Raw genomic sequence first — 23,270 nt, forward strand, 5'->3', positions numbered from 1 at the left:
TTTTCGCCCCAAGTATTTTTCCCCCTTTGGTGTGAACGGTTTTGCCTCATCTTAAATTTGCCCAGACACAGTTGTGAGATACACGTTTATTCATTATCATGGTAATTTAAAATTTGTTTTGAATTCACTTGGTCATAAATTTTCCTGCAAACAGCAAGGGTGAAAGAGGCGAAAATAAAACAGGAGAAATATTTCCCTCAGTGCAGTATTTAACACAAAAATGAAATGCAGCAAGATAATTCTATTACAGAGATTTAAAAGAGCCGAATTCCCCTATCATTTGATCATGATTATGGCCATGTTATAGAAATAAAACAAACAAGCGAAAATCTCACCTGCACTTGCCTACGAGACAAAGAGACAGGGGGTCCCCTACAACAACAACAATAGACTGGGCTCTGGTGAGCGCTGTGTTTAGCAGTTTGACGTTGGACAGGAAGCCGTAGTCATAGACATCCTCCTGGGATGCGTCGGAGCTACAGGTGTGTCTGGTCCTGACCGTGCTCAGGATGATGGCACGAAACTGTTTACCTGGGAGAGAAGATAGTTTTGTCTGTCAAGTTCTATATTCCCTATTCAAGAACTGGAATAGTTGTCATGTAAATCTTAGCTTAAATTCTTAAAATGCCTCTGTCTTGGTCACAATTATTCTCATTATTAAAATTTTCTGACTATAAGATATAATTTATATAATAATGATATAAATAAACAAAACAAATTCAATACCTTGAACATTAAAAACTCTCTCTACACTGACATACTGCATTTTTCTTTTCCTGAGCTCGCCACGAATCCTAAACACCTGAATGCAAAAAAGAAGAAACTTTATGGATGTTGAAATCATTTTCACACATTTTAAGATGTTTTATTTAGAAGCCATTGCTATTGTACAAAGTTTCAAAAAAGTTTGACAACTTTTATTCGCAGCAACTTTATATTGCAAAGAATTTATATTAAAGAATACACTAGATCCAATGTCTTATTTTCACGATCAATGTACAGATCATTTGAATATTAACATATCACAGACAATTGAGGACCTCGTAAAAATTTCTAGCACACGAGTAAAAATTGGTTTACAGTATTTACTCAACACCATCACTTAAAACACATTCCAACACTATATTTCACAAGTTCCATCACTTTCGATCAATGCCCTACTGTTCACAAGTACAATCTCTTCTATCAGATATCATGTATATGTACTTGTGTATCTATATTGGTCTCTCATCCAAGTGTTACCTGGTCAGAATAAGGGGCCACAACTCCAATATTACCCTCCACCTCCCCCCATTCTGGTGGCCAGTTCTTCTGTAGGTCATCCACTCGATCCACTACTTCATGTACCTTAAGTTGGAATGTTGTCAAATAATGTTATAATGATACCTTTAATTTTCATAACAGTCTCATCTTAAAGAATTAAATCACTAATATTATTACTGGTACTTATGTAAGAAAAATCATACATTCACATAATGAAAATAAATTTTCAAATATTCAGATGTAAAAAAATTCATTATTTTGTTAAAAAATAAACAAAAAATACAAGAAACAGTTTATCATAGTATGAATATGCGACATTTATTTCCAAATAACATAAATAAGCTTTTTTTTGGCCCTTTAAAAATCCTCAAATTATTTTCTTCCTTTCACTTAGTAGACATACCTCAGCAATATTATAGAATCCTGTGCTGTTCTCGTGCTGCAAGTCCTCGCCTCGCGTCGAGAAAAAAGTCAGAGGGTAATAGCTAGGATGTGCTGGCTGGTTCCCACTGGGAATCAGTTTACTGTCGTAGAAGAGATCGGAGGTGAAGTCGATGATGGCCTCGTGAGAGCGGTAGTTCTCACACAGCATGATCTTACAGGGACAGTCGTCAGGGTACAGCTCGTACAGTCGGTCCAACAGAGACTTCTGGAAGCCCTGCTGCTTGGCAAAGTCCGAGTATACCTCTGGGTTCAACTACAGATAACAGAAGAAATCACATTTAAACTGGTATGCAGACTGTAATTTATATGTGTTACTGTAAATTCCTAATTTTAAACGCAAGGAATTTATATTTGCATGAAATTGTGACAAGCACCTCTCGCAGATTAAAATTTAAGATTTTGCTTTTATTTTTTGAGAGTGGAGAACTTAAAGAAATTGGGATAAAAGTTCTGTATTTGCAATTTTATATTCTTGCATTTTGATACAAAACAGCCGGATAGCAACATTCAGTACTTGCATAAAATCAGGAATCTACAGTATATTGATCATGCATATGGATTTTTCATAAGTAATTTAAGGACACTACATTGTAAATTGGGGAAAAATAGAGAAAATGTATATCTAATAAGAAATCCTGAAATGTGACATTTTAAATTCAATGACATGGCTATTCTTGAAATACGAATTTAACTTTTTTCTTATTACTTAATCTGTCTTGACATTACATTTTTTCTCTAGCTTTATCACTAAATGACAAGCAATAACATTTGCAAACATCTAATATAACAACACCCCCCCCCCCCCAAAAAAAGAAGAAAATTACAACTACAATTCAATGTATAAATCAAGTCAAGAAATCCAAGTGTAAAATATTTCATGTACCAAATATCTTAGATCTAAGCCTATCTTCTTACAACCATTCAAACTGATAAATTAATGACTTTGATCTCAGTTCCCCTCTCACCCTATCTGACCTACCTGCATGTGGTCCCCTGCCAGGATGATTTTGGTGGTCCGGCCGGCCAGAGATAGAGGAATCAGGGTCTCACTCTCCAAAGCTTGTGCTGCTTCATCCACAAATATATGACTAAAATATCCTGTAAAAAAATGCAATTATCTTCAAATCTAAAACTTCTTTTCAATATTTTCATGCAAATTTAGAAAAAGAAAAACATGGTTTTTTTTTTTTTTTAAAAATCAAAGATCATGTCAGTAAGATTCTGAATTTCTTGGGGAAACTAACCTTGAGGAAGGTCAAGGTCACACAGATATCGGGCAGTTTTGAGCGTGGTGATGATGATGCGATGTTTGTCCACCTCCTCCCTGGAAGGCATCCTGAAGTTCCCCTGGGAGGCAGACATTTCTAGGAGACAGTATTGCAGAACCACTTCGGGGACGGTTTGCACCCACCGGTGGCGGTAGTAGATACGCAGTGGTACCGCCTCCATGTGGCCCTCTTTCACAATAGGGTGAATAAAATCTTTAATGTATAAATCTGCAGCACTGAAAAAAGCAGATGAGAAACAATAAAACTAAATTGTCACATCTTTTTGTATAGTCATATTGGTAGCACACACACTGATGGTCAATATCTATCAGTAAGTAAAATTAAAAAAAAAAAAAAGATTTTTTTTTATTTTTATCATTATTTCCAAATGAAGAAAGACATAATATCTTCAAATTTTATTCATAGCAGCTGAGAGTTACATTGTACTTCTCTTATTAAGACTACTAAGCAATACCAAAAAGGTTTTTCAACACTTGGCTCAAAGTATTTATATCATCCCTTATGTTATCTAATCTACATATTTTTTATCTATAAATTGAATTTAAAAGATATTTAACTTTGATATTCAATAATTTCCAGATATCTAAGAGACTCTTAGTAAGAGTTATTGAACATGGCTGAGGATCAGACATTGTTTAAAGCAATATGAGCTGCATTTTTCATGTTGAATTTTTTTTTTACTAAAATGTTCTTATGTACTAAAATGACAAAAATATCATGGTTTTTAAATTTCTGTTAGCCATATTTTTGTGGAAAAGGCTGTTAAGAAGCTTTATTTGGAGCAAAACTGAATTATTGTCGTCCTGTACAAAAATTGATAAGTTATAATTATATTCATTAGAAGAGAAATATTTCCTTTGACAAAAATTAATGATTTTTTCAATTCTTATTTATCAAAAAAGTTTAAGTTATACGCAGTCTTGTCGTACTAGCAGGTTTTTGCAGCAAAATAAAATTCTAAGAAATACAGCTCATATTGCTTTAAATTAAGTGTCTAATCTTAAGTTTTGGATACCTTTCATCCTCTACCGACCTAAGATTACACAATGTAGGTACCTGTTGGAGTGTGTACAGATGAGGATGCGGTTCTCCTCTACCTCCAGTGCGTGTTTTGCTGCCTGTGCCAGGGTGTACGTCTTGCCCGTACCCCAGGGACCCACCAGCAGTAGAGGGGGGAGGCACTTGTCTCCTGCTGCCGTAATGCCCCGGATGGCTGCCTTTTGCTTCTCATTCAATCGTTCATTAACTGTCTCGCTAAAATCCATGCTGAAAGTTACACCGTCAGGTCAGTAACTTAAAACTCCTCAGGATATTGAATTCTGTCTTTCCTTTTTTCACTCTTTTATTCATTTATAATTAAGTTTTATTATCTGTCCTTAACAGAATTTTTTTTTTTTGAAAAATTCAATTCAATATAGTTTACATATTATAGAGAACCTTGTTTATACAAGTTTCTATAAAATGAATCGTGTAATGGCTTACTCCTCGGGGTACCAGGGTGAGGAGGGAATCCTCTGGGGTGGGGGAAATACCAGGTCCAGGGTGGGCAGTTGGTCAATGGCCGAGTGCATCTCACACATGGAGACTCGGTTCAGCTGGAACTGGATCTGTATGGAACGAGGAAAAATGAATATTTAACTGCCTTTAAAAATATACCAGTAAATCTGCGCAATTTACACTAATTCATTACTTTCAATAATTTGTATTACCATTTCAAAACGCTTTCATTTCATTTCATTTTCAGTGATGATGATTGCTTATTATCTGTTTATATTATTTAATTACAATATATAATACAATATAATTACAATGACCCTTACCTCAGCATGAAACTCTTGGTCGCATGTTAGATTCAGCTCTGACACACACTTCTCTGGCAGTCGGAGAAAGATGAAGTTCTTTCCTTTGTCTTCCAGTAACACTTGGTATACCTACAATAAACAAGGAAAAATACAATTAACTCAGTTTCTCACTTTTCTTTAAATGTTGAAAAGAGTATTCAAAGAGTATTCAAAGGGATTTATATAAAAAAAATTGAATTGTTTCATTTATTTTTTTAAAAATAAACTATGGTAAGTAAAAGCATTGGCTTGAGGCAGAACCTCATATGATATGAAATCAACAAGCATGATGGCGAATCATTCTTTACTATAAATGCAAGAAAGTTATGGAAGAATTGACATAATCTCAGATAATGTGCCCATTATTAATCCTAAATCAGAAATAATTAAATCAATTAACCTTCCATGGTAAAAAGGAATATGTATATTCATCATAGGAATCACCAATATTGAGCTCACCAGTTTAACTCACATTCAAACAGATTATTTCTGCAAAGTCCATACCTTTTTATTCTGCCTGGAGTTCATTTTATCGTCAGGGTTGAATGGGGCCAGCCACGCTACGTTGGAACTCATCAGAATGAGGCGGCCCCCAGCCGAGTCCTCCGACAGTTCATCGTCTAGCTTCATCCGGGCGAACAGTTCCCCACCCTGGGCGTACTTGGCACCACTAAGGGCCCCGGGGACCAGTAGGAACCGGTTAACCAGCTGTAGAGAGGTCTTAATGTTGTATCTGTAATATTGAAGAAAGAACATCTTTAATGGTGTGCAAGATTACACATTCTTATAAAGATATTAAACAAGAAATCAACAAACAATCCATTCTATGTTTTGCCGCCCAGTCTGCTCAAGTTGGAAGTTTCAAAATTAAAGAAACAATCATTTTTTTATTGGTTTTTTATCAGCCAAAAAAAAAATTACATTGAATGAAAACCACAATATTGGGTCTATGTAATGTACATTTTTCTCATACTTTAACCTCCTTGTGAATGCAGTAATGCAGTTTTAATTCACACCTTTGCCATATCAACTGCTATATACAGCCTTACATTATTTTTGCCCTTATTCACTTGCAATTGGTTTTGCACCCTCTTGAATTTGCCCTGACAATGTTGTGTTTAAACAGAGATAACTTGAGACATTGGAATTTGCCCAAGCTTGAAATTGCTCACAGACATTGCAGGCAAATGGCGATAATAAAATTGGGGGCAAGTATTTCCCTGTGTATAGAAATAATAACTATGTTAGACTAAATTTTCCTGAACGAGACCATTACAAATATTGAGAGAAAAAAAATTGCCACTAGAGGGTGCTGTGTACCTAGAAATATGATCCATCTGTGCCCACTCCTCTATGTAGAGCATTTCATGCATCCAGATCCGATAAGTCTCCTTAGTGGGTGGATGCATCAGATGCTCGGATAAACGGAACTTATCCGCCTCAGGTAAACAGTATTTGGATAACAACTGCTTCTCTTCCTCTGTCTCAGGTACTGGCCTACACAGAAAATCAAACATCAGAGTGAGTAAAGTTGCCCTACTTCCATTTTTACCCCCCCCCCCCCCCCTTGTTATTTTACTTATATGCAAATTTACATAAAAAATTAACGTTATAATCAACAAAATTTTATATTGATTTGAACAACAGCAGTAAATAATATTCATTATACCCAACAAAACAAAATATAATTTTTTTTAGGCTAAAATAATAAATGATTTGTTCTTAAGGTAATGTTTTATCATCTCAAATGCTACCAAATTAGATTTTTTGCCATACTGAAAATTTTTAAATGAGAACATTTGAGTTATTTCCCATTGCAAATCTTGGAACAAAAACCTGCCTGTTGCATTATATTTTGAAATTTTAGGCCTGGGAAACTCAAAATAATATTTTTTTGGCCCTATACAGGTATCTATACTTACTTGTTTTCAAAGGGGACTAAGTCCACACTCTCTACTTTCCAGCGCCCCTGTTCACTGAGCACAAGGTCCTTGCTAAGTTTCTCAATGTCTGTGATGGGGGCGGACTCTATCTGCATCTCTCGGCTCAGAACGGGTTCCAAGCCAAAGTCATAAACCAGAGTCTGTCTAAATGTCCCGTAAATATCGGTTTTGAAAACAACCTGAAAAATAGAAATGAAATCAATAAGATAATTTTTTTATACGGGTATATGAAAATGCTGAAAGAAAAGTGTTTGTTGATATTTTTGTCCTTATTCCATAAAATTCTTCTGTATTATCGATAAATATCTTCTTAATCAGTTTTTGAAAGCGACAATGAATTTCAAATATCAATATTTTTCTTTCAAAATCTCTTAATTAAATAAAAAGTATTTGGATACTACTCAACATCATTTTCACCTTTGTATGAATAAAATTTACGTTCTTAAAAATTTTCACAAAATATTTTTTCATCTTACCCACAATTGACAAATGCTATTATTCCCTATTTCATTACAAATAATCATGAGCTTTATATAAATGACCTTGTCAAATGCCATTACAACTATTACATTGATCATTACATTGATAAGCGTTATATATCACTGACCTTGACCCTGTAGACGTATTCCCCACTGTGTCTGGTGGTGTAGTCCGGGTTGACCCACTCCTGACAGTGGGTCTCCAGATTCTGGTACTTTTGGGTCTTTTTTGGTCCCACAGAAATGCTGGCGATGTAGAAGTAAGTGCGATTTGTGTCGTCCAGCAAGGTCACTCGGTGCAGACTTCTCTACAATAGGAATCCTCCAAACATGTTTATACCTACTAATTGTGTGTGTACATTCTTTAATGGCACTTTAAAAGAATTTTGACATACTAGATGAAACATACGATGAAATGATTGTGGCAATTTTTTTTTTATTTAAAGACAAAATTTGATCAATTTTATTAGAATGAAAAATTCAAACATTTCAGAGATTCACAGAGGTTGGAGTTTGCAATAAAGTAATTTGGTTGATCATGTGTCATTTTGGGCATTTACTGAATTCTAACATCAATGAAACACAATACAAATTGAATAATTTTTCTTGGAACTTGCATGAATCTGACCTTGTGTCAGTTTGCTGTAAATAACCAAGACTAACCTTGCTGGTGATGGTGAAGGTCCAGGCATTAGTGCATTTCTTGGTTGTCATGTTCACTTTTAACTCTGAGTTGACGTGGACTTTAGCATACTCAACGTTTTGTATCATCTGCAAAAAAAAGACATAAACTGCCATGTACATGGTGTATATGCATCCGTTGCTGGCTACAGGACAATGTATGTGCATGTACAAAATTTGCGCTATGTTAACTTTTAAATTTAACTTTTCCAAAATGATTAAAAATCAAACGAGAAAACTGAAAGCATATTGAACATATAATATACTGTGGAATCATTAGATTTCGTGGTGGTTTAATTTTCGTGGAATTCGTGGGTACCTTTCATCCATGAATTAACATCCTCCACGAATTATATTTTAGGGCTATAAAGTCATATTTCGTTTTGTAGGTATAAGAAAATACACAAAATTATGTCCCCACGGACCTATAAAATTTCAGCAATCCACGAAAATTGGCCCCCACGAAATTTGATGATTCCACGGTATCCATCCCTGCCTTCAGAATTAATATATTCTAGAAGGGGCTTTACTACTCCAAATGTAAAATAAAGGCTCTGGAGTTCCCAGTTTTCATCTTCTAAGTAATACTGACCACAGACTTGGAGTTCTCAGCATTGACCAGTTTCTCCATCAGTTGTTCAGCGTACGTGTTGCCATGGAGATGTTTGTCCCGGGCCCGTTTGATTTGTTGTGTCCGGAACTTGAAGCGTTCCTTCCACTCCTGCAGCTCTTCCTTGGAGTGGGCCTGGGTACACTTGTCCCCGAAAGTACATTTTCTGGTTTCTTCATAACTGTTCCAATATATGGTTAAAACATTTTTAAAAACAGGAATACATGATGTAAAAATATTTCAAAACAATACCACCTTTGTGGGGTGAATAAAGTAATCAACAATGTAAATAAATTAATTATATTTAATTTCTGAAGCCTTCAACACCAGAACCAAAATTGAATTATTCATCATTAAAAATAAAGTTAGCAACAACATGTATTTGTATTTTTTCATAATTTCTTTTAAATAGCAACATGCTCAACTGCATATTGCATTAACTCTTTGTTGAGAATTGAATCAATAATTGAATTAATATTCAGATTTGTAATTTCAAGGCTTTAATAAGACTTATTTTGTTGACCAAATATCAGACCACATATTGAAAACAACAAATCTTCCATGCATTTTTTTTCTCATACTCTACATTGAAGCCATTCATACAAGTTGCTGCTATTAAAATTACAATTCCAATGATGTTCAAGAATAAGACCACATACACATACAAATGTAATAATTACACCGTCTATTACAATGACCATCAATTCTAATATCTCCCTGGTTTTTATTCGGAATTTTAAAGTTTTACCCTAACCATATCCCATGAGTCAATGTTTTCTTAATTAAACAGCTTCTTTTTGCATCAAACCATTTATATGTGGTGTGGCTATGTAATGTCATTTTATAACGAGATATGTACATTTACTACATCTATATTCTCATTCTTTCTCTCTCTCCCATCTCTCTCATACACACATTTTACAAAAAGAGACTAAAAAGGTAAAATTTAAAAAAGAAAATGACTAGAAGTAAGAGTTTTGGATCAATGAGAAACTGAAAAAAAAATACATCCAAAATAAATCCAAAAAAAGATCATTCCAGATAAAATAATAAAAAAAAAAAATTCATCAGAACACCATTTCACCTTTAAACTTAAATTATACAATAATTCACACATGCATGAACATGCTCGAAAATAGTGACAACTGTTTGGTAGTCTGTTAGTAAAACTAATGAGATAGGAGATTTGGCTCACCGATTCAACTCCGCGTCTAGAACACTACAAGCCGCCTATGATCAAACATCTATTATCACACATCTACATGTAATTTGCTCTACGTAAAAAAATGTACAACTCTCCCCAACTCCTGAATATAATAATCAAAAAATAATAAAAGAGCTTACAGCAGAAACTAACCCTTCTTTTAATGGTCTCTTAATGTATGGTTTTGATTTTGTTTAAGTTTCTTTTGGGGGGGGGGGGGGTAATTATTATTTAAAATTTTGGGCTTAAGAAACCTATGAATAATCTAATTTGGCCTACAGGAAAAATAGTTATTTATCCTAGGTAGAGTTATCTCTCTTTACAAGCATCAATCATCCTTAAATTACAATGCTAAAATACAGCTTTCCGAAATTCTGAAAATGAATCTACAATGAACATTTATTTACCTCAAAAATCAGTACAATCTATAGATATAGTTTCAAGATAAAATGCTCTATAAGTCCAAGAGATAGAACAGAAAAGATGTGTCACAGGAGAGAGATAGGTTGATCTACACAATAAGTATAAATATCAGATCTGTATTTGAGTTCTCAACACGAACAATTACTGTACATGCTTGTAATTACCTGCGACAAATGGTAAACTCCTCGCTGGTTAAGTTTCTGGGTGGCACTCGATATTTCCAGTTTTGATCCTCATCTGATGTGATTCGTTTCTTATGCAGGTCACTGCGACAGTGGGTTTCTAACTCGCTGGCTGACACAAATTTAATGTCGCAGAAAGTACAGCTAAAATCCTCGTCATCTACAAAGCATGGACATAAATAAAGTTACTATTGCAACTTCATATTGAACTTTTATTCATTTAAAAAAATGTTTCATTCATTCGGCTGTTTTAGTGGATTTGTCATACCAAGCACAGGTGCAAATATACTGGCTAATCTACATTTTCAATTTTTTTTTTATTATTGTAACACAGAAATAGAAACTTGATTTTTATTTTAACCACAATTTTAACCATTTTGCAAAAAATAAATGAACTTCTGTATTCATGTACAAGAAAACAAGATAAATCTCTGTCACTTTGTTTGGCTACACAAGTACCGATACATGTACAAAGATGAATTAGATTCAATGATCTCTATAATATATATCTTTAACATTAACAGATTATTTGAGAGAGTCCCTTGGGCTTTTCAACTTTATTCTGGCTTAAGGTTCAACACATCCCTCAGAACAGTTTTAAAACAATCAATTTCAACAAGAAATCAAAATTATAATTGAAATGAACACAATTTCAGCATATACACTTTCTCATGTACAAGAGTACTTACTAGTCTGTAAGTAATTCAAACAATATTTTGCTAACCCTTTTCGTCGTGTAGTGCACATGCTCCCTCTATCTCTGACTTCGATGTGGTGGGGTGGGGTTCTGCTGCATGGGGTGGGGTGGGGGTGGGTTCTGATGGTGTGGTGTGTGTGGGTGATGCGGTACTTGCTGGAACAGAAGCATTGTTCTCTACTGCCTCTTCCTCCTCCTCCTCCTCCTCATTCTCTTCTTCTGAATCCTGAAAGAAGAACACACAATATGGAGTTACAGTTGATTAGTCAACTTTAAAATGTATTATCAAAGTTCATAATTCAAGTTTTGAAATAGATTTTTATTAAAAAGAATTTCAATTAACTGTGAATTCATTTCAAGAAGGATGCATCAAAAATTAGAATTATATCAAACATCTTATTTTGATACAATTAGCACTGATATGATTTTGTATGTTTGCACCACAATGCTTTCTCTCTTTGAGTGATTTTTTTTTGCCCAACAGTAATCAATATTTGAAAGGAATAAAGCAAAAATAATTTAACTCAGAAAATTCTACAGTACATCAGAGCCAATTTATACATGTATCATTATAGAATTCTATCATAGGATAAATATAGTAGTTTCCTAATTAAACTAAAGGAATTAATATCCACAAAAAGCACCACTCATAAAAAATTTCAGACCTCACTTTTCCCCCCTGACAGTTGTAAAATATATGAAACAATAACAAGAGCTTCTTAATCATTACCTGTATTTTATATTCTCATGAACTTACACAAAACATGGGAAGAATTTACAGATATAAGTACTTTCACAAAATAAGAAATCTACAGAAGCTTTGATGAAGTGTATGTACATGCATTAAATTGTGTTCTCATTTACTTACCAAATTCCTTAAAACTTGAATGAGTTTCTTTAATTTTTTGAATTCTTTGTTGGCCACAGCATTCTGCAACAAAAAAATCACATTCTAAAATATAACGCATTAGGCTACATATAACCAACTAACAAGAGACAAAACTTCAAGGTGAGAATTTGCATTGTTATACATTTACTCTTTGTTGCTACACTTATAGGCTAGCTTTCAGTATACGATTACAATTATAAAATATTTTTCCAATTTTTGTAAATTTATACTACTAGAATATTACATAATCTAAAAGTTTTAATTTCAATCATTCATTTTTCCCAATTAAGATTTCAAATTAATGTATTTATTACATTTATGTTATACTAACAATTAAATGCCACCTGGGTTTTTTTTTTCATTTAAAAAATAAAACAAAAAATAAATAAGCAAAATTGATGAACTTCCTCTATGCAGACTTAGATATTTATCAAAAAGTTAAATAAATACCAGTAAGCAAAGTTTGTTTTTTCTTTCCTCTATGCAGACAAATATTTTATCAAAAAGTAGTGTTCCATTCAGACCTTTGGCTCTCGCTCCTTCCAGTTTTTAGTGAGATCAAATGCTTCCTCAAACTTCCCTTGGTGACACAGGATTTTGATCTTCTTCTCTTGTAATTTCTCATTATGTTTATATTTAGCTAAGGCTGAAAAGAAGACAAAAAGAGGAAATGAAATGTAAACAACACAAACAACTTAAACCATATGTTTGACATGCTTACAAAATTGACCAAATCCCTCACCCTCAAAGCTTCTGCCTGGGTCTCTACTCTTTTAGGTTAAAACCCTTAATTTTGTTATTATAGGAGTATGGTGGCATTTATATGGCATTATAAGATTAGTTTAAGGTAATGTAAAATCTAATTTACACCCCCCGCATTACTTGAGGGCATTAAATCTAATTTAGCCCCCCCCCCCCCCCCCCCCAATAACATACATTTGCCTTCCAGTTCTATTTCTATAAAAAGTATGAAACTTGACAAATGAAAAATTTTGCTTAAGTGTGCCGTATAATGTCTGACGTACATGTACATGACATGTTAAAGTAAAAATTATGGTCATTTACATACACTGCACACACTTATATAAATATACATGTTCATTTCTAAAGAAAAACGGTCCATTTTGGAATTGCTAAATGAACTCTGCCATTAGAATATTTAGCTGACAAATAGCTGACGTCCTATGATTATAATATGCAAAATCCAAAGTCAACAAAACAATGTTACATTGATTTTTGCTGCTGTGAGCCAAATGTATTGATTTAAAATCATGCCTTGTTAAGGAGACTGCATTATTTCTTGACTAGGGGTCTCTTAACAGTTACTTAATTAACAGCTACTTGTACTTAAACCCACAGATCACCTTCCTTTTAATACCAAAGAGGTCAGTTTTGGGGGAGGGGGAGGGAAGGAGACGTAGCTGTCCTAATATCATGAACTCATACAGAGGGTCTTTAATGTGATTTCAATTTTCACAAATTTTGAGCAATTTAGTCGAGGCGTCTATAAATGAGACAGGAAATCACATTCACTGTGATTTTCAGGAAGTTTTCAGGGCAACTGAGGGCAGAAATAGGAAAAGACCACTAGCGTTCTTCGTCATTGGCAGATTGAGGCTGAATAGTCAAGCCACCTTCACCTAAAATATAGATGTAATTTAAACTTATTCTGAAAGGAAAATTTTTGACTTACAAAAGTGCTTGTCAATTTCAATGAATCAGAAGTGATTAATCGTAACATATCAAAGAAATTTCTTATTTTGATAATTAACTACTCGCAATTTAACATGATGAATACTGCACATTCCTTATATTACGTGTGAACTTATTTCTGCAATCCTGCTGTTTTGTATCAAATCGCGAGGATATAAAATTGCGAACGCGGAACATTCATCCACATTACTAATAGTTCCCAACTCTCAGAAAATAATGGTGAGATTTTAAAATCCACGAGGGGTGCTTCTCGCGATTTTACGCAATGATATAAATTCCTCACGTATAATTAGGAATTTATAGTATACTTGTTGGTGTCATTTTTAAAACGAGTAATATGCTCTCTCCTACAGAATCAATTATATTTACAAATTGTCTTTTTCAGTGAAAAAGTTATGTTAGAGGTATATTGTCTTTAGTTTTAGACTTGACAGAAAAAGAAACATGTACTGAACAAATGATTGGCCAAAACACCTATAAAATAGCCGGAATCTTGATCTATAAGAGTATACAAAATTCTTTCTGGTCATGGGATTAGAAAATTCAGTAAGACTTACTACATTTATTCATGTGGTTGCTTTTATTTTCCATTGATCAATCATCAAGCATATCCTAATACATGTATCAGAATTTAAATTCCTCTTCAGTTTTTATATAGAACTGAACAATTCATTGAAAAAAAAAAGTGTTTTCCTAAAATTCAGAGAAAAACCCTGATATATACCATACTATAGATAACATTAAACTCATTGTCATTATTTTTTATTACAAGCTTCCTTCCTTTAGGGGGGAACATGCTACAAGTGACGATCGATCTTACGAAAAGATTTCCTGTTTTCCAATCTAAGCAGTGAGAAGTTGCCTAAATTAAATTTTTTATTTTTCTTATACTGTTTAACTCCTAATCAAAATTATATTCTGAAAAGTTTCAAAAACAAAGAAAAAATGCTTAATCAAATTTTTTTTTGATGAAATCAAATTGTTTTATGTTTGGAAAAATTCAATATGACATCATGTATATCCGTAAACAATATCATTCATGAAATCTGCTAATTATAGATCAAGTGAACCACTTCCGTCTGTTTTGGAATCATAATGATTACTACATAAACTATAGATTGGGACTTCCCACATTTATGTTATGCCTCTTAAACTAAACCAGCCATTACCAATTGCCCAAATGGGATATAAGGGGATATTAAACAATTAATGTAATCAAAGTACTGAAAGTACTGAGAGACGGAGGCATCGTTGCGGAGGAGATTAATCTAATAATTCCAAGTTTAGTAGTACCGACGGGAGTTGATTTCATCGATTGATATTTATCTTAAAATTAACAATATGTAATTTCGCATGCCAAGTAGTTTCTTATCCGTAATTGAATAACGCATATTTTCATAATAAGAATTTTCGGGCTTTTCCGACAATTTTAAGAATTCTGGGAAAACATCATATGAATCATGTTGCGTAATATTTTAAGTAAAATAAATTCCATCAAATTCCATCATGTATCAGTAATGTAAATATTTCTGGAAAATTATATGGATCCAAGCAATATTTAACTATAATAATATTTAATGCTTCAGAATGCATTACATCGAATTTATCGATTATTTTCGAGAACAAGGTCTTGTCAGCGGCTATGATCTGTGGTTAGGTCCAAACACAGTTTCACTTCCGGTTTGCCAGAGTAACTGCATAGGAGAGTTGATAATAATCAGCTCTCAAAAATAATAATGGTTTTTTCTTCTTCAAATTTTCAGGTATAGAAGGTTTAGAGTATCAATTAAGAGTTTGCAATACTAAATATTACAGGACAGAAACTACTTTGCCAACATATTCATGCTCTTTTATGGAAAATGCAAAAACAAATTACAAACAAAAAAATATTTTGGAAGTTAGAGCTATACCTTATGATTAACAATATATACTAAAATTTATTACGGGCCGCCAGGAGGCGGTCCGTTATTTGATACACATTTAAATATTGTAACTGCGTTTCTGCGGGATAGGTTTTTTTATGAATTAATATTATGCTCATTTTTATCAATTAAAAATGAAATTTGCATGTAGAAATATGTTTTCTGATATTATATAATTTTTGTTTTACTCGTAAATGAAAAGTTGGTCATAGACTGTCGTGTTAGACACGTTTGTATCGCGACTATAATGTATTCGGAAATTTTCTGAGTTTTCCATTGTATCGGGATCGGTATACGGGACATACTAAAGACCTGAAATACTAAAGACCTGAATGACATGAAATTTTATATAATGATGAATTTCTATGTGCTGCGTCAAATAAAATGACTTTGGGTGTGAATTTATTATATTGCCATGTGCGTTGTGGTAGAAAATTATCACGAAATGACATCCATATCAATTATTTACGCAAAAATATGAAAGAACTGAAAATTTGAGTGGACCTGAAAATTTGAGCTAACCTGATTTATTTATAATTCTTCTGAAATAACCATGGTTATATTTATGTAGTGTAGATAAAGTTTATAATTCCATTTTTAAGAAAAAATTATCCGCCTTATTTTTTACCTTTAAAATTGTGCAGATTCTACCGGATGAGCATGATCTTACATGTACCTTTATATTAATCCATTTTTATTTTATTATGTGGTCCCTTGAAATTATATAAACTAATGCATTATATAAGTTTTAATTCAAAACAATGCAACAAAAAAATCAAGATGGTTTGATATATATATATATATATATATATATATATATATATATATATATATATATATATATATATATATATATATATATATATATATATATAATCCCCAAGAGAATAATGATGAATTGAATTTTGTATTAAAATAATGTACAAATCAATGTGTTCTCCATTACTTCATACTAAAGTAATGATCATTCAATTACAGTTAGAAATGCTTACTGTAACGAACTCTGTTCTTAATAATAATAGTAGAATGTTGAAATTCAAAACGTGTTGCTGAAAATATAGTATTAATTAAAATTAAAATCTACCATTAAAATTAGTATAACCAACTTGTTTTTTTCTTCTTTGTGGTATGTTTTATTTTAATGTAAACAACCAATGATGATTCATACATCAATTATATTTTTGCGGCCCATTTGACGCTTGCGTCAATATGATTTCTTGTTATATATAATCAATAAAAACTTTTGAACAGTGAACATTTTTTATATGAAAATATCGTTCATGCTTAAAACCCCCTAATGTTACATGTAGGTAATGCATGCATGATCTCAATCTCGCATAGTTGTTGTTCTTTTTCTTTTGCAGAATGTACGATTCGATTGTAGAGAGTAACCAAATATATTTCTAAGCGTTTCAAAAAGTTATGGAGATGAAATATTTATATATAAGAGACGCTACAGCTCATTTTTGCTCAAAGTTACCGTTGATTTAATCATTTCAGGCGGTCCAAAAAGGAAATATTGCTAGCTCAGCCTTTTGATCAACAGCTTCGCGCATCAACTGTAAACATTTTGGTGTGACTTTCTACAAGGGATGAAAATATTACGAATTTATACAGATTTTACTTGTTGTGTAAACAAAATTTTAGAGATATAAATTTAGAATTTCGGAAAAATATTTAACACGCAATTGCGAGTTTTTTTTGGCTGTAAAAAGATTCAATCTTTCAGTACATGTATATGCACGACTTCTATTCTTTTATCTAACTATGTTTAAAAAGGAAGATATCCAAGATGAAGAGAATTCGCTGTAATATCTCTTTAAAGCTACATTGTAAATTTAAAATAATATACCGCGGTAGATCTTGTAATACTCCGTACTTCACTTTTAAAAGACAATATGTACATTCTGTCAAATGTTTTTACACTTTTTTCACGCGAAAATCTCTTATCAGCTTGCAAAAACACACTGACTTCCCAACTTAATTTGAAATCGACAGCGCTGGCCAGACAATGCAGGATTAATCAAGCTTCACAGCACGTGGCCTGGGTTCTCTACCTATGCACATACTGAATGTGTGTGTGTGTGGGGGGGGGGGGGGGGGGGCGTTAAAGGGTGTAATCTGGATGTTTTATTTATTTGTTTCACTATCCTTATAGCAGGTTTAGTATGCATGCCAAGTAAAACTAAACTTAAATGTGCCATGCTACGATGACGGTTGTCTGTACATGTACTTCATTGGGGGAATACTCAAGTTCACATAGCAGTGGTTCAACTTGTTGAATAATCATTTTATTGGATCGATGCCGGGGTTGGGAATGTAGCTATACATAGAAAGATACATCTCCGCAGGAGATTAATTGATAATGCGCAAGTAATATATGATACAGACTAAGAACCACGCCGTGTTTATCCATTGAATCTCATAACTATTCAATATTTCGGTCAACACAAGATTGTTCTTGAGGAATCCTCATTATCTGACGTCACGGACAGGAAGCTGCATAAAAAATATAAATAGCCACTAAAAGATTACACCATTGCTATTCTTAAACTCATGCATATTCATACTTACTTGGAATTTGACATATGGACTAAGATTTTCGAAAGAAATTATGTTTAATGATCGCAATATGTATAGTTATATTTATTGTAATTGCAAATAAGATATTTATTTCAATAATAATATTGAAATATGAATCCCAAACGAATATTGCAATTTTTGCCGCTAGGTGGTGTCCGTCAAATCCACTATCGACGTCACACGTGAGCTTACCGGTAGCAATAGAGGAGGCTCATAGAGCCTCCGTCTAAAAATCACCTGTGATTATAGTAACCCCGGATAGAGTAAAAAAATTTCAATAACCCCCCCCCCCCCCCCCCCCCCCCAAAAAAAATGTTTAGTGTGTAATCAAATAGACAAATGTATTTAATGTATATGCAGTGGCAAACCATTTGTATATGTATCATATATATACATGTATGTATATACAATAAAATAATGTTCAATTCAAATCAAAAAATATTTATCAGCCTAAAGTGACACAACTGCATTATTAAAATTATATTACAATCAGCGTCTTTCAAAACTGTTAATTCGTTATCAGACTATTTAAAGTTCAACAGGTGAGTTGATTGAATGGACATTGAATTCTTTCATGTAAACAGTTACCTATAATTTATATGTCAGTATATATAAGACTGATCAAAACCTATGTACCGTATATAAATATAGAAATTTTTTTATCCATACGATTTCAATAATAATCAATATGACAATCCCGTGCGATATGACAGTCAAATATTGATTTCCATTAACAACCAACGCATTAACAAGTATCTTGTTTCCTTTACGCATGGAAACGAGGGAGGATAAATTTTGCAGGTGTCAGCTCTTCTTGAAAAAAGATTATGAGATCACGACAGACCCCGACTTATTAAAACCAGTGTGACGTCAGAAAAGGAAACGTACTTATAATAACCTTGCTTGCAAATCCCTGTTATTAAAATGAATAGAATATTCATGCACATACAAAAATATCCCACTTCCTCAACATGAGTCAATTTTTTTCTTAAAATAAATAAAAGTTGGTGGTTTGGCATCGCATGTAACATTTTCCTCTGAGGGCACATGATTACCTTACAAAAAAACAGCCTTTATCAAAAACTAGACTTGCAGATAAAAGGTCAGACACTTCAGCATGTGTTGATCTTTTTTTTTTTAATTCAACCATTAAACCACAAGGTTTTTACCATGCAGACTTAAAAAACCTCTCTCTCTCTCTCTCTCTCTCTCTCTCTCTCTCTCTCTCTCTCTCTCTCTCTCTCAATATATATTTTGGTATGTCTGTTTGAGCCTTGTATTGTTCACTGGTAATAGTACACTGTACATACATAAACAAGACTGCATAAATTCAATTTATAGGATCAATACCTACATTATAAGCATGACTGAAAAATGTCATTATTTTCAAGGACATACCATTTGATGTATTATGCATCTGTGTATATCTGAAGAATTCTACTTTTATATTTCAAAAAATTTCAGAACTGCAAATTCTGCAGCAATTAAGCATCTATTTAATAAAACAAGATAATTTAAAGATGACATATGACAATCCATATTTAACGAAGCATTCTTCAGCATCAATGTTCAGAAGATTACCGCTTTAATTCTGAAAGATTTTAAATAAATGCTATCCTTGCAAGTACACAATCATTGTTCCTATTAATTCATCTAAGGTCAACATCTTTGCCTTACAATTTTCTTTGAAGAGTTCAAGATTATCAAATGATATACTGTATAGTATTACCCATGTGCAGGGGAATTTATTGCGTACTTATTTCATCGCAGACATATATGGTAATAAGTCAAAAGAATACAATTATACATCTATTCTCTTAGACTATCATATGGTCAAGACATTTTAAAGCTAGCTATTTTAGATATTTGAAAAAAAAGCCTTGAATCAATGAACTTACCAGTGTTGGTGTGTTCTAAAGCGTCTTGAAAATTTTTCTGGAAAAAAAAGAGGATACATCTTTTAAGTTTTGTAACATATTTTCCACTGGTGATTGTTTGCTGGCTGCATTACAGAACGAAACTAATTAAATCTCAGAGCTAAATGCCAAGACAATGCAACATACACTCTTGACATTCTAGGCAATTAATACATGTTCATGCATTTTTATTAGCTTAAATCAGATAGTGACATATGATTTCCCTATGCTGACTTCAGAAAGTAAATGAGTTTCCATTCATATGTTGCTATACCATGTGCAACTTTGAGATCTTGCTATACATGTATATACATGTACCAATGTATAAGTACTAGTATACTATAGTACCGTACCTGTCATAGATATTACATAAGCTGAACATAAAATAGCTATGTCATAGCAATATTACAGAAGCCTAATGAGAGGATCGACATGAAAAGCAGCGAGTCGAATCAGTTTTTCTATGTACAAAAGCTTCAACATAAATATATGTTAACAATACTAAACTAGTTTAATCTATTAAACTAATGATTATTTCACTCTCATTGTGTCAGTACTATAGCTGTAGTAAGAGAAATGGTACTGAACCAGTGGTACAAGCCTCTTTAAATGAACTCAATACCATAGCTATAACTCTATACTATAACAAAATAGCAAGAAAAATGGTATAGTAACAGTGGTACCAACTTCTTTGGCTAAACTCAGTACTTTGGCTAAACACAGTACTATAGCTATAAGTTTGCACAGTAACACTAACATGTGCTTCAAGAAAGATGTTACTGTACCAGTGGTACCTACCGCTTTGACTAAACTCATTGCTGTAACAGCTATAACATTATACAATAACACTAACACTAAGAAGTACCTTAAGAAAGATATTATTGTACCACAGTCTAGAGATGCCTACCTTTGACTAAACTCAGTACTATTGCTACATGTATAATATTAGACAATAACAAGAGAGATGTGTACAAGTTTATAAAGTATCAGTGGTACCTACCTCATTGCCTACACTCAGTTATACCCTAGCTGTTACAGTTTACAATAAGATGAGAGATGGTATTGTACCAGTGTCACCTACCTCCTTAAATGAACTCAGTGTTAAAGGCTAGCTGTTACAGTTTACAATTATAGAACCATTTTAACAAGAGCTTGGACTTTGAGCAGTTGTGACAAACAGTAATGTGACGTAGGCCTGTCTATTTCATTGCAAGCCAATCAGTCATTGCTCTTTTGAAATCAACAAGATTTGTCTGGCTTTCAAGCTAAGACTACACAATTGGTGTATATTTTGCTTAAAACCAGCATCATTTTTAATTGTTTTGACGCAAGTAATAGATGGCATTTCTACCCAAAGTCCAAGCTCTTGTTAAAATAATTCTAAGATGAGAAATGGTATTGTACCAGTGTCACCTACCTTTTTAAATGAACTCAGTGTTATAGGCTAGCTGTTACAGTTTACAATAAGATGAGAGATGGTACTGTACCAGTTTCACCTACCTCTTTGACTAAGCTGTTGATGAGGGTCAGTACGTGGTCTATGCTCGGTGGCTGGCCATGCCTTTCTGTTTCTGACAGGTTATCTCTATCCATCCCCCATCACTTGCAGCTTCATTGGGAATCCAAATAGAGACACTGCGTAGAATCGAAAAGATAATTAACATACAAATCTCACTCATGTAAAACCTGAAATATCATTAGGTCTTAATATGAAGTTTCAAGTTCATTAAGCAGCCTAGAAAAAAATTAAAATGTTTAAGCAAATTTGTGTGTTCTGAAGACATGAATGAAAGCACACACACTTGGGTTTTTATCTCATGTTAGAGTTTTGTTGGTTGTTTTTTTTTTTTTTGGGGGGGGGGGGGAGGGGGGGGAGTTGGTGGGAGGGTTGTTGCTAGTGGTAGATTTTAAATTAAAATTATAATCTACAGAAGAATTATTAAGATCAAATAATTAATTTAAAGACAATTTAATGTATTTCTTATATGTATTGTTCCAAAACACATGAATATTACTGGAAGAAAACCTTGTATTTTCGGACAACATGACACATATCACATAATTAGCAACGGTTTATATCTAACTTAAGACTACAATTACGTGCTTAACCACACACAACCAGTAGTGACTTTAATTAATAACAAGAGATTCATGATCAAATCAAGGGAGAGAAATCCAAGTTTCTGTCACCTTGAGACATGCTTTTCACGACGTATTGTGTCAAGCTAATATCATGTTGTTATAACTTGTCGGTTGTCAACCTTCCACTGGTTAAATTGAATTATTTCTGCAATGTCAAAAATGTACTTAAAAACAATCTCTGTTAACTTTATCTGTGAGCTGAGGCTGAAAGAATTTTGTCATATTGAAGAGAAAAAGTCCTGCTCAATATCGAAAAGTCAGACTTTTCTCCTATGGAACAATATGTCTCCTTAGTTTGATGAGATGGGAAGGGGGAAAAACAAATTGATAATAACTACATATGTAAAAGTTTAGATTACCTCTCAATTATCTTTGAGTTTAAAAGCTTTACTATTACATTTATAAAGTTTTAATAACAAAAATTAAAAATGACATTTTTTAAAGGTCACATATATAAATTCTTCTTAGATCCCTTTAACAGTTACATCTAACTCAGAAATTACCAGTAGTGAAAGCAAAATATTAAATTGAAATCCTAAAATCATAGATGTTAGAAAAGAAAGAAAATAATCCTATACATTTTAATTAAAAAATATCATCTCATCTTACCCCTCGCCCAGGTAGACCGTTTTTTATATCAGACATCTGAGAATTGATATATCAAATTTCCTTCTCTCATGTTCAAAGACTACCAGTACATAAAGTCTACCTTTTTCACACCCAAACACATACTTCAGCATGCCCCCATTATGTAACTTCACATCAAGCTCCTAAGCGTCTGATTTAGTGAACCCACATCCTAAAGTGTCTGAAGTTGCTTGACATACTTGTGATGAAACTTCCTGCCCATTTCACCAGAAACTCTACCGTTACATAAGATCATGGTGATTTCCTACTTAGGATATGGGACTTTTCGACACAAACCTTAACAGATTCTTTAAAAACACTGTTCGTTTAAGGTGACATATTAATTAATAAGTTCTCTTACTGTGTGCTTTATAGTCAGAAAAAGACGTCTGGAAGCCACAGAAAAAGAATATGATCACCTT

General features: G+C 33.1%; 1 protein-coding gene across 4 annotated transcripts in view; it reads right to left on the minus strand.

The window, feature by feature from the left end:
• LOC105337397 (probable helicase with zinc finger domain) overlaps positions 1 to 23,270 on the minus strand; it is a 30,304-nt gene that overhangs the window by 4,846 nt on the left and 2,188 nt on the right. Inside the window, exons 1-23 of one of the 4 annotated variants that reach the window (XM_034457131.2) lie at positions 22,931 to 22,999; positions 21,580 to 21,714; positions 20,062 to 20,098; positions 12,470 to 12,591; positions 11,925 to 11,987; positions 11,084 to 11,282; positions 10,342 to 10,519; positions 9,746 to 9,769; positions 8,533 to 8,731; positions 7,923 to 8,030; positions 7,388 to 7,567; positions 6,760 to 6,959; positions 6,158 to 6,334; positions 5,342 to 5,570; positions 4,817 to 4,927; positions 4,479 to 4,603; positions 4,053 to 4,262; positions 2,952 to 3,211; positions 2,687 to 2,805; positions 1,667 to 1,960; positions 1,243 to 1,347; positions 727 to 802; positions 336 to 531 (exon numbers count right to left, since the gene is read on the minus strand). In XM_034457131.2, the coding sequence (XP_034313022.2) occupies positions 336 to 531; positions 727 to 802; positions 1,243 to 1,347; positions 1,667 to 1,960; positions 2,687 to 2,805; positions 2,952 to 3,211; positions 4,053 to 4,262; positions 4,479 to 4,603; positions 4,817 to 4,927; positions 5,342 to 5,570; positions 6,158 to 6,334; positions 6,760 to 6,959; positions 7,388 to 7,567; positions 7,923 to 8,030; positions 8,533 to 8,731; positions 9,746 to 9,769; positions 10,342 to 10,519; positions 11,084 to 11,282; positions 11,925 to 11,987; positions 12,470 to 12,591; positions 20,062 to 20,098; positions 21,580 to 21,672 (3,305 nt within the window). In that variant the 5' untranslated portion in view covers positions 21,673 to 21,714; positions 22,931 to 22,999. Of the gene's footprint in view, positions 1 to 335; positions 532 to 726; positions 803 to 1,242; positions 1,348 to 1,666; positions 1,961 to 2,686; positions 2,806 to 2,951; positions 3,212 to 4,052; positions 4,263 to 4,478; positions 4,604 to 4,816; positions 4,928 to 5,341; positions 5,571 to 6,157; positions 6,335 to 6,759; positions 6,960 to 7,387; positions 7,568 to 7,922; positions 8,031 to 8,532; positions 8,732 to 9,745; positions 9,770 to 10,341; positions 10,520 to 11,083; positions 11,283 to 11,924; positions 11,988 to 12,469; positions 12,592 to 20,061; positions 20,099 to 21,579; positions 21,715 to 22,830; positions 23,000 to 23,270 lie in introns of those variants that run through there. The other 3 variants (XM_034457129.2, XM_034457128.2, XM_034457132.2) reach the window with 3 other exon arrangements.

The sequence above is a fragment of the Magallana gigas genome, chromosome 7 (genome assembly GCF_963853765.1).
Source record: "Magallana gigas chromosome 7, xbMagGiga1.1, whole genome shotgun sequence".
In the NCBI taxonomy this organism is placed as follows: Eukaryota; Metazoa; Mollusca; class Bivalvia; order Ostreida; family Ostreidae; genus Magallana; species Magallana gigas.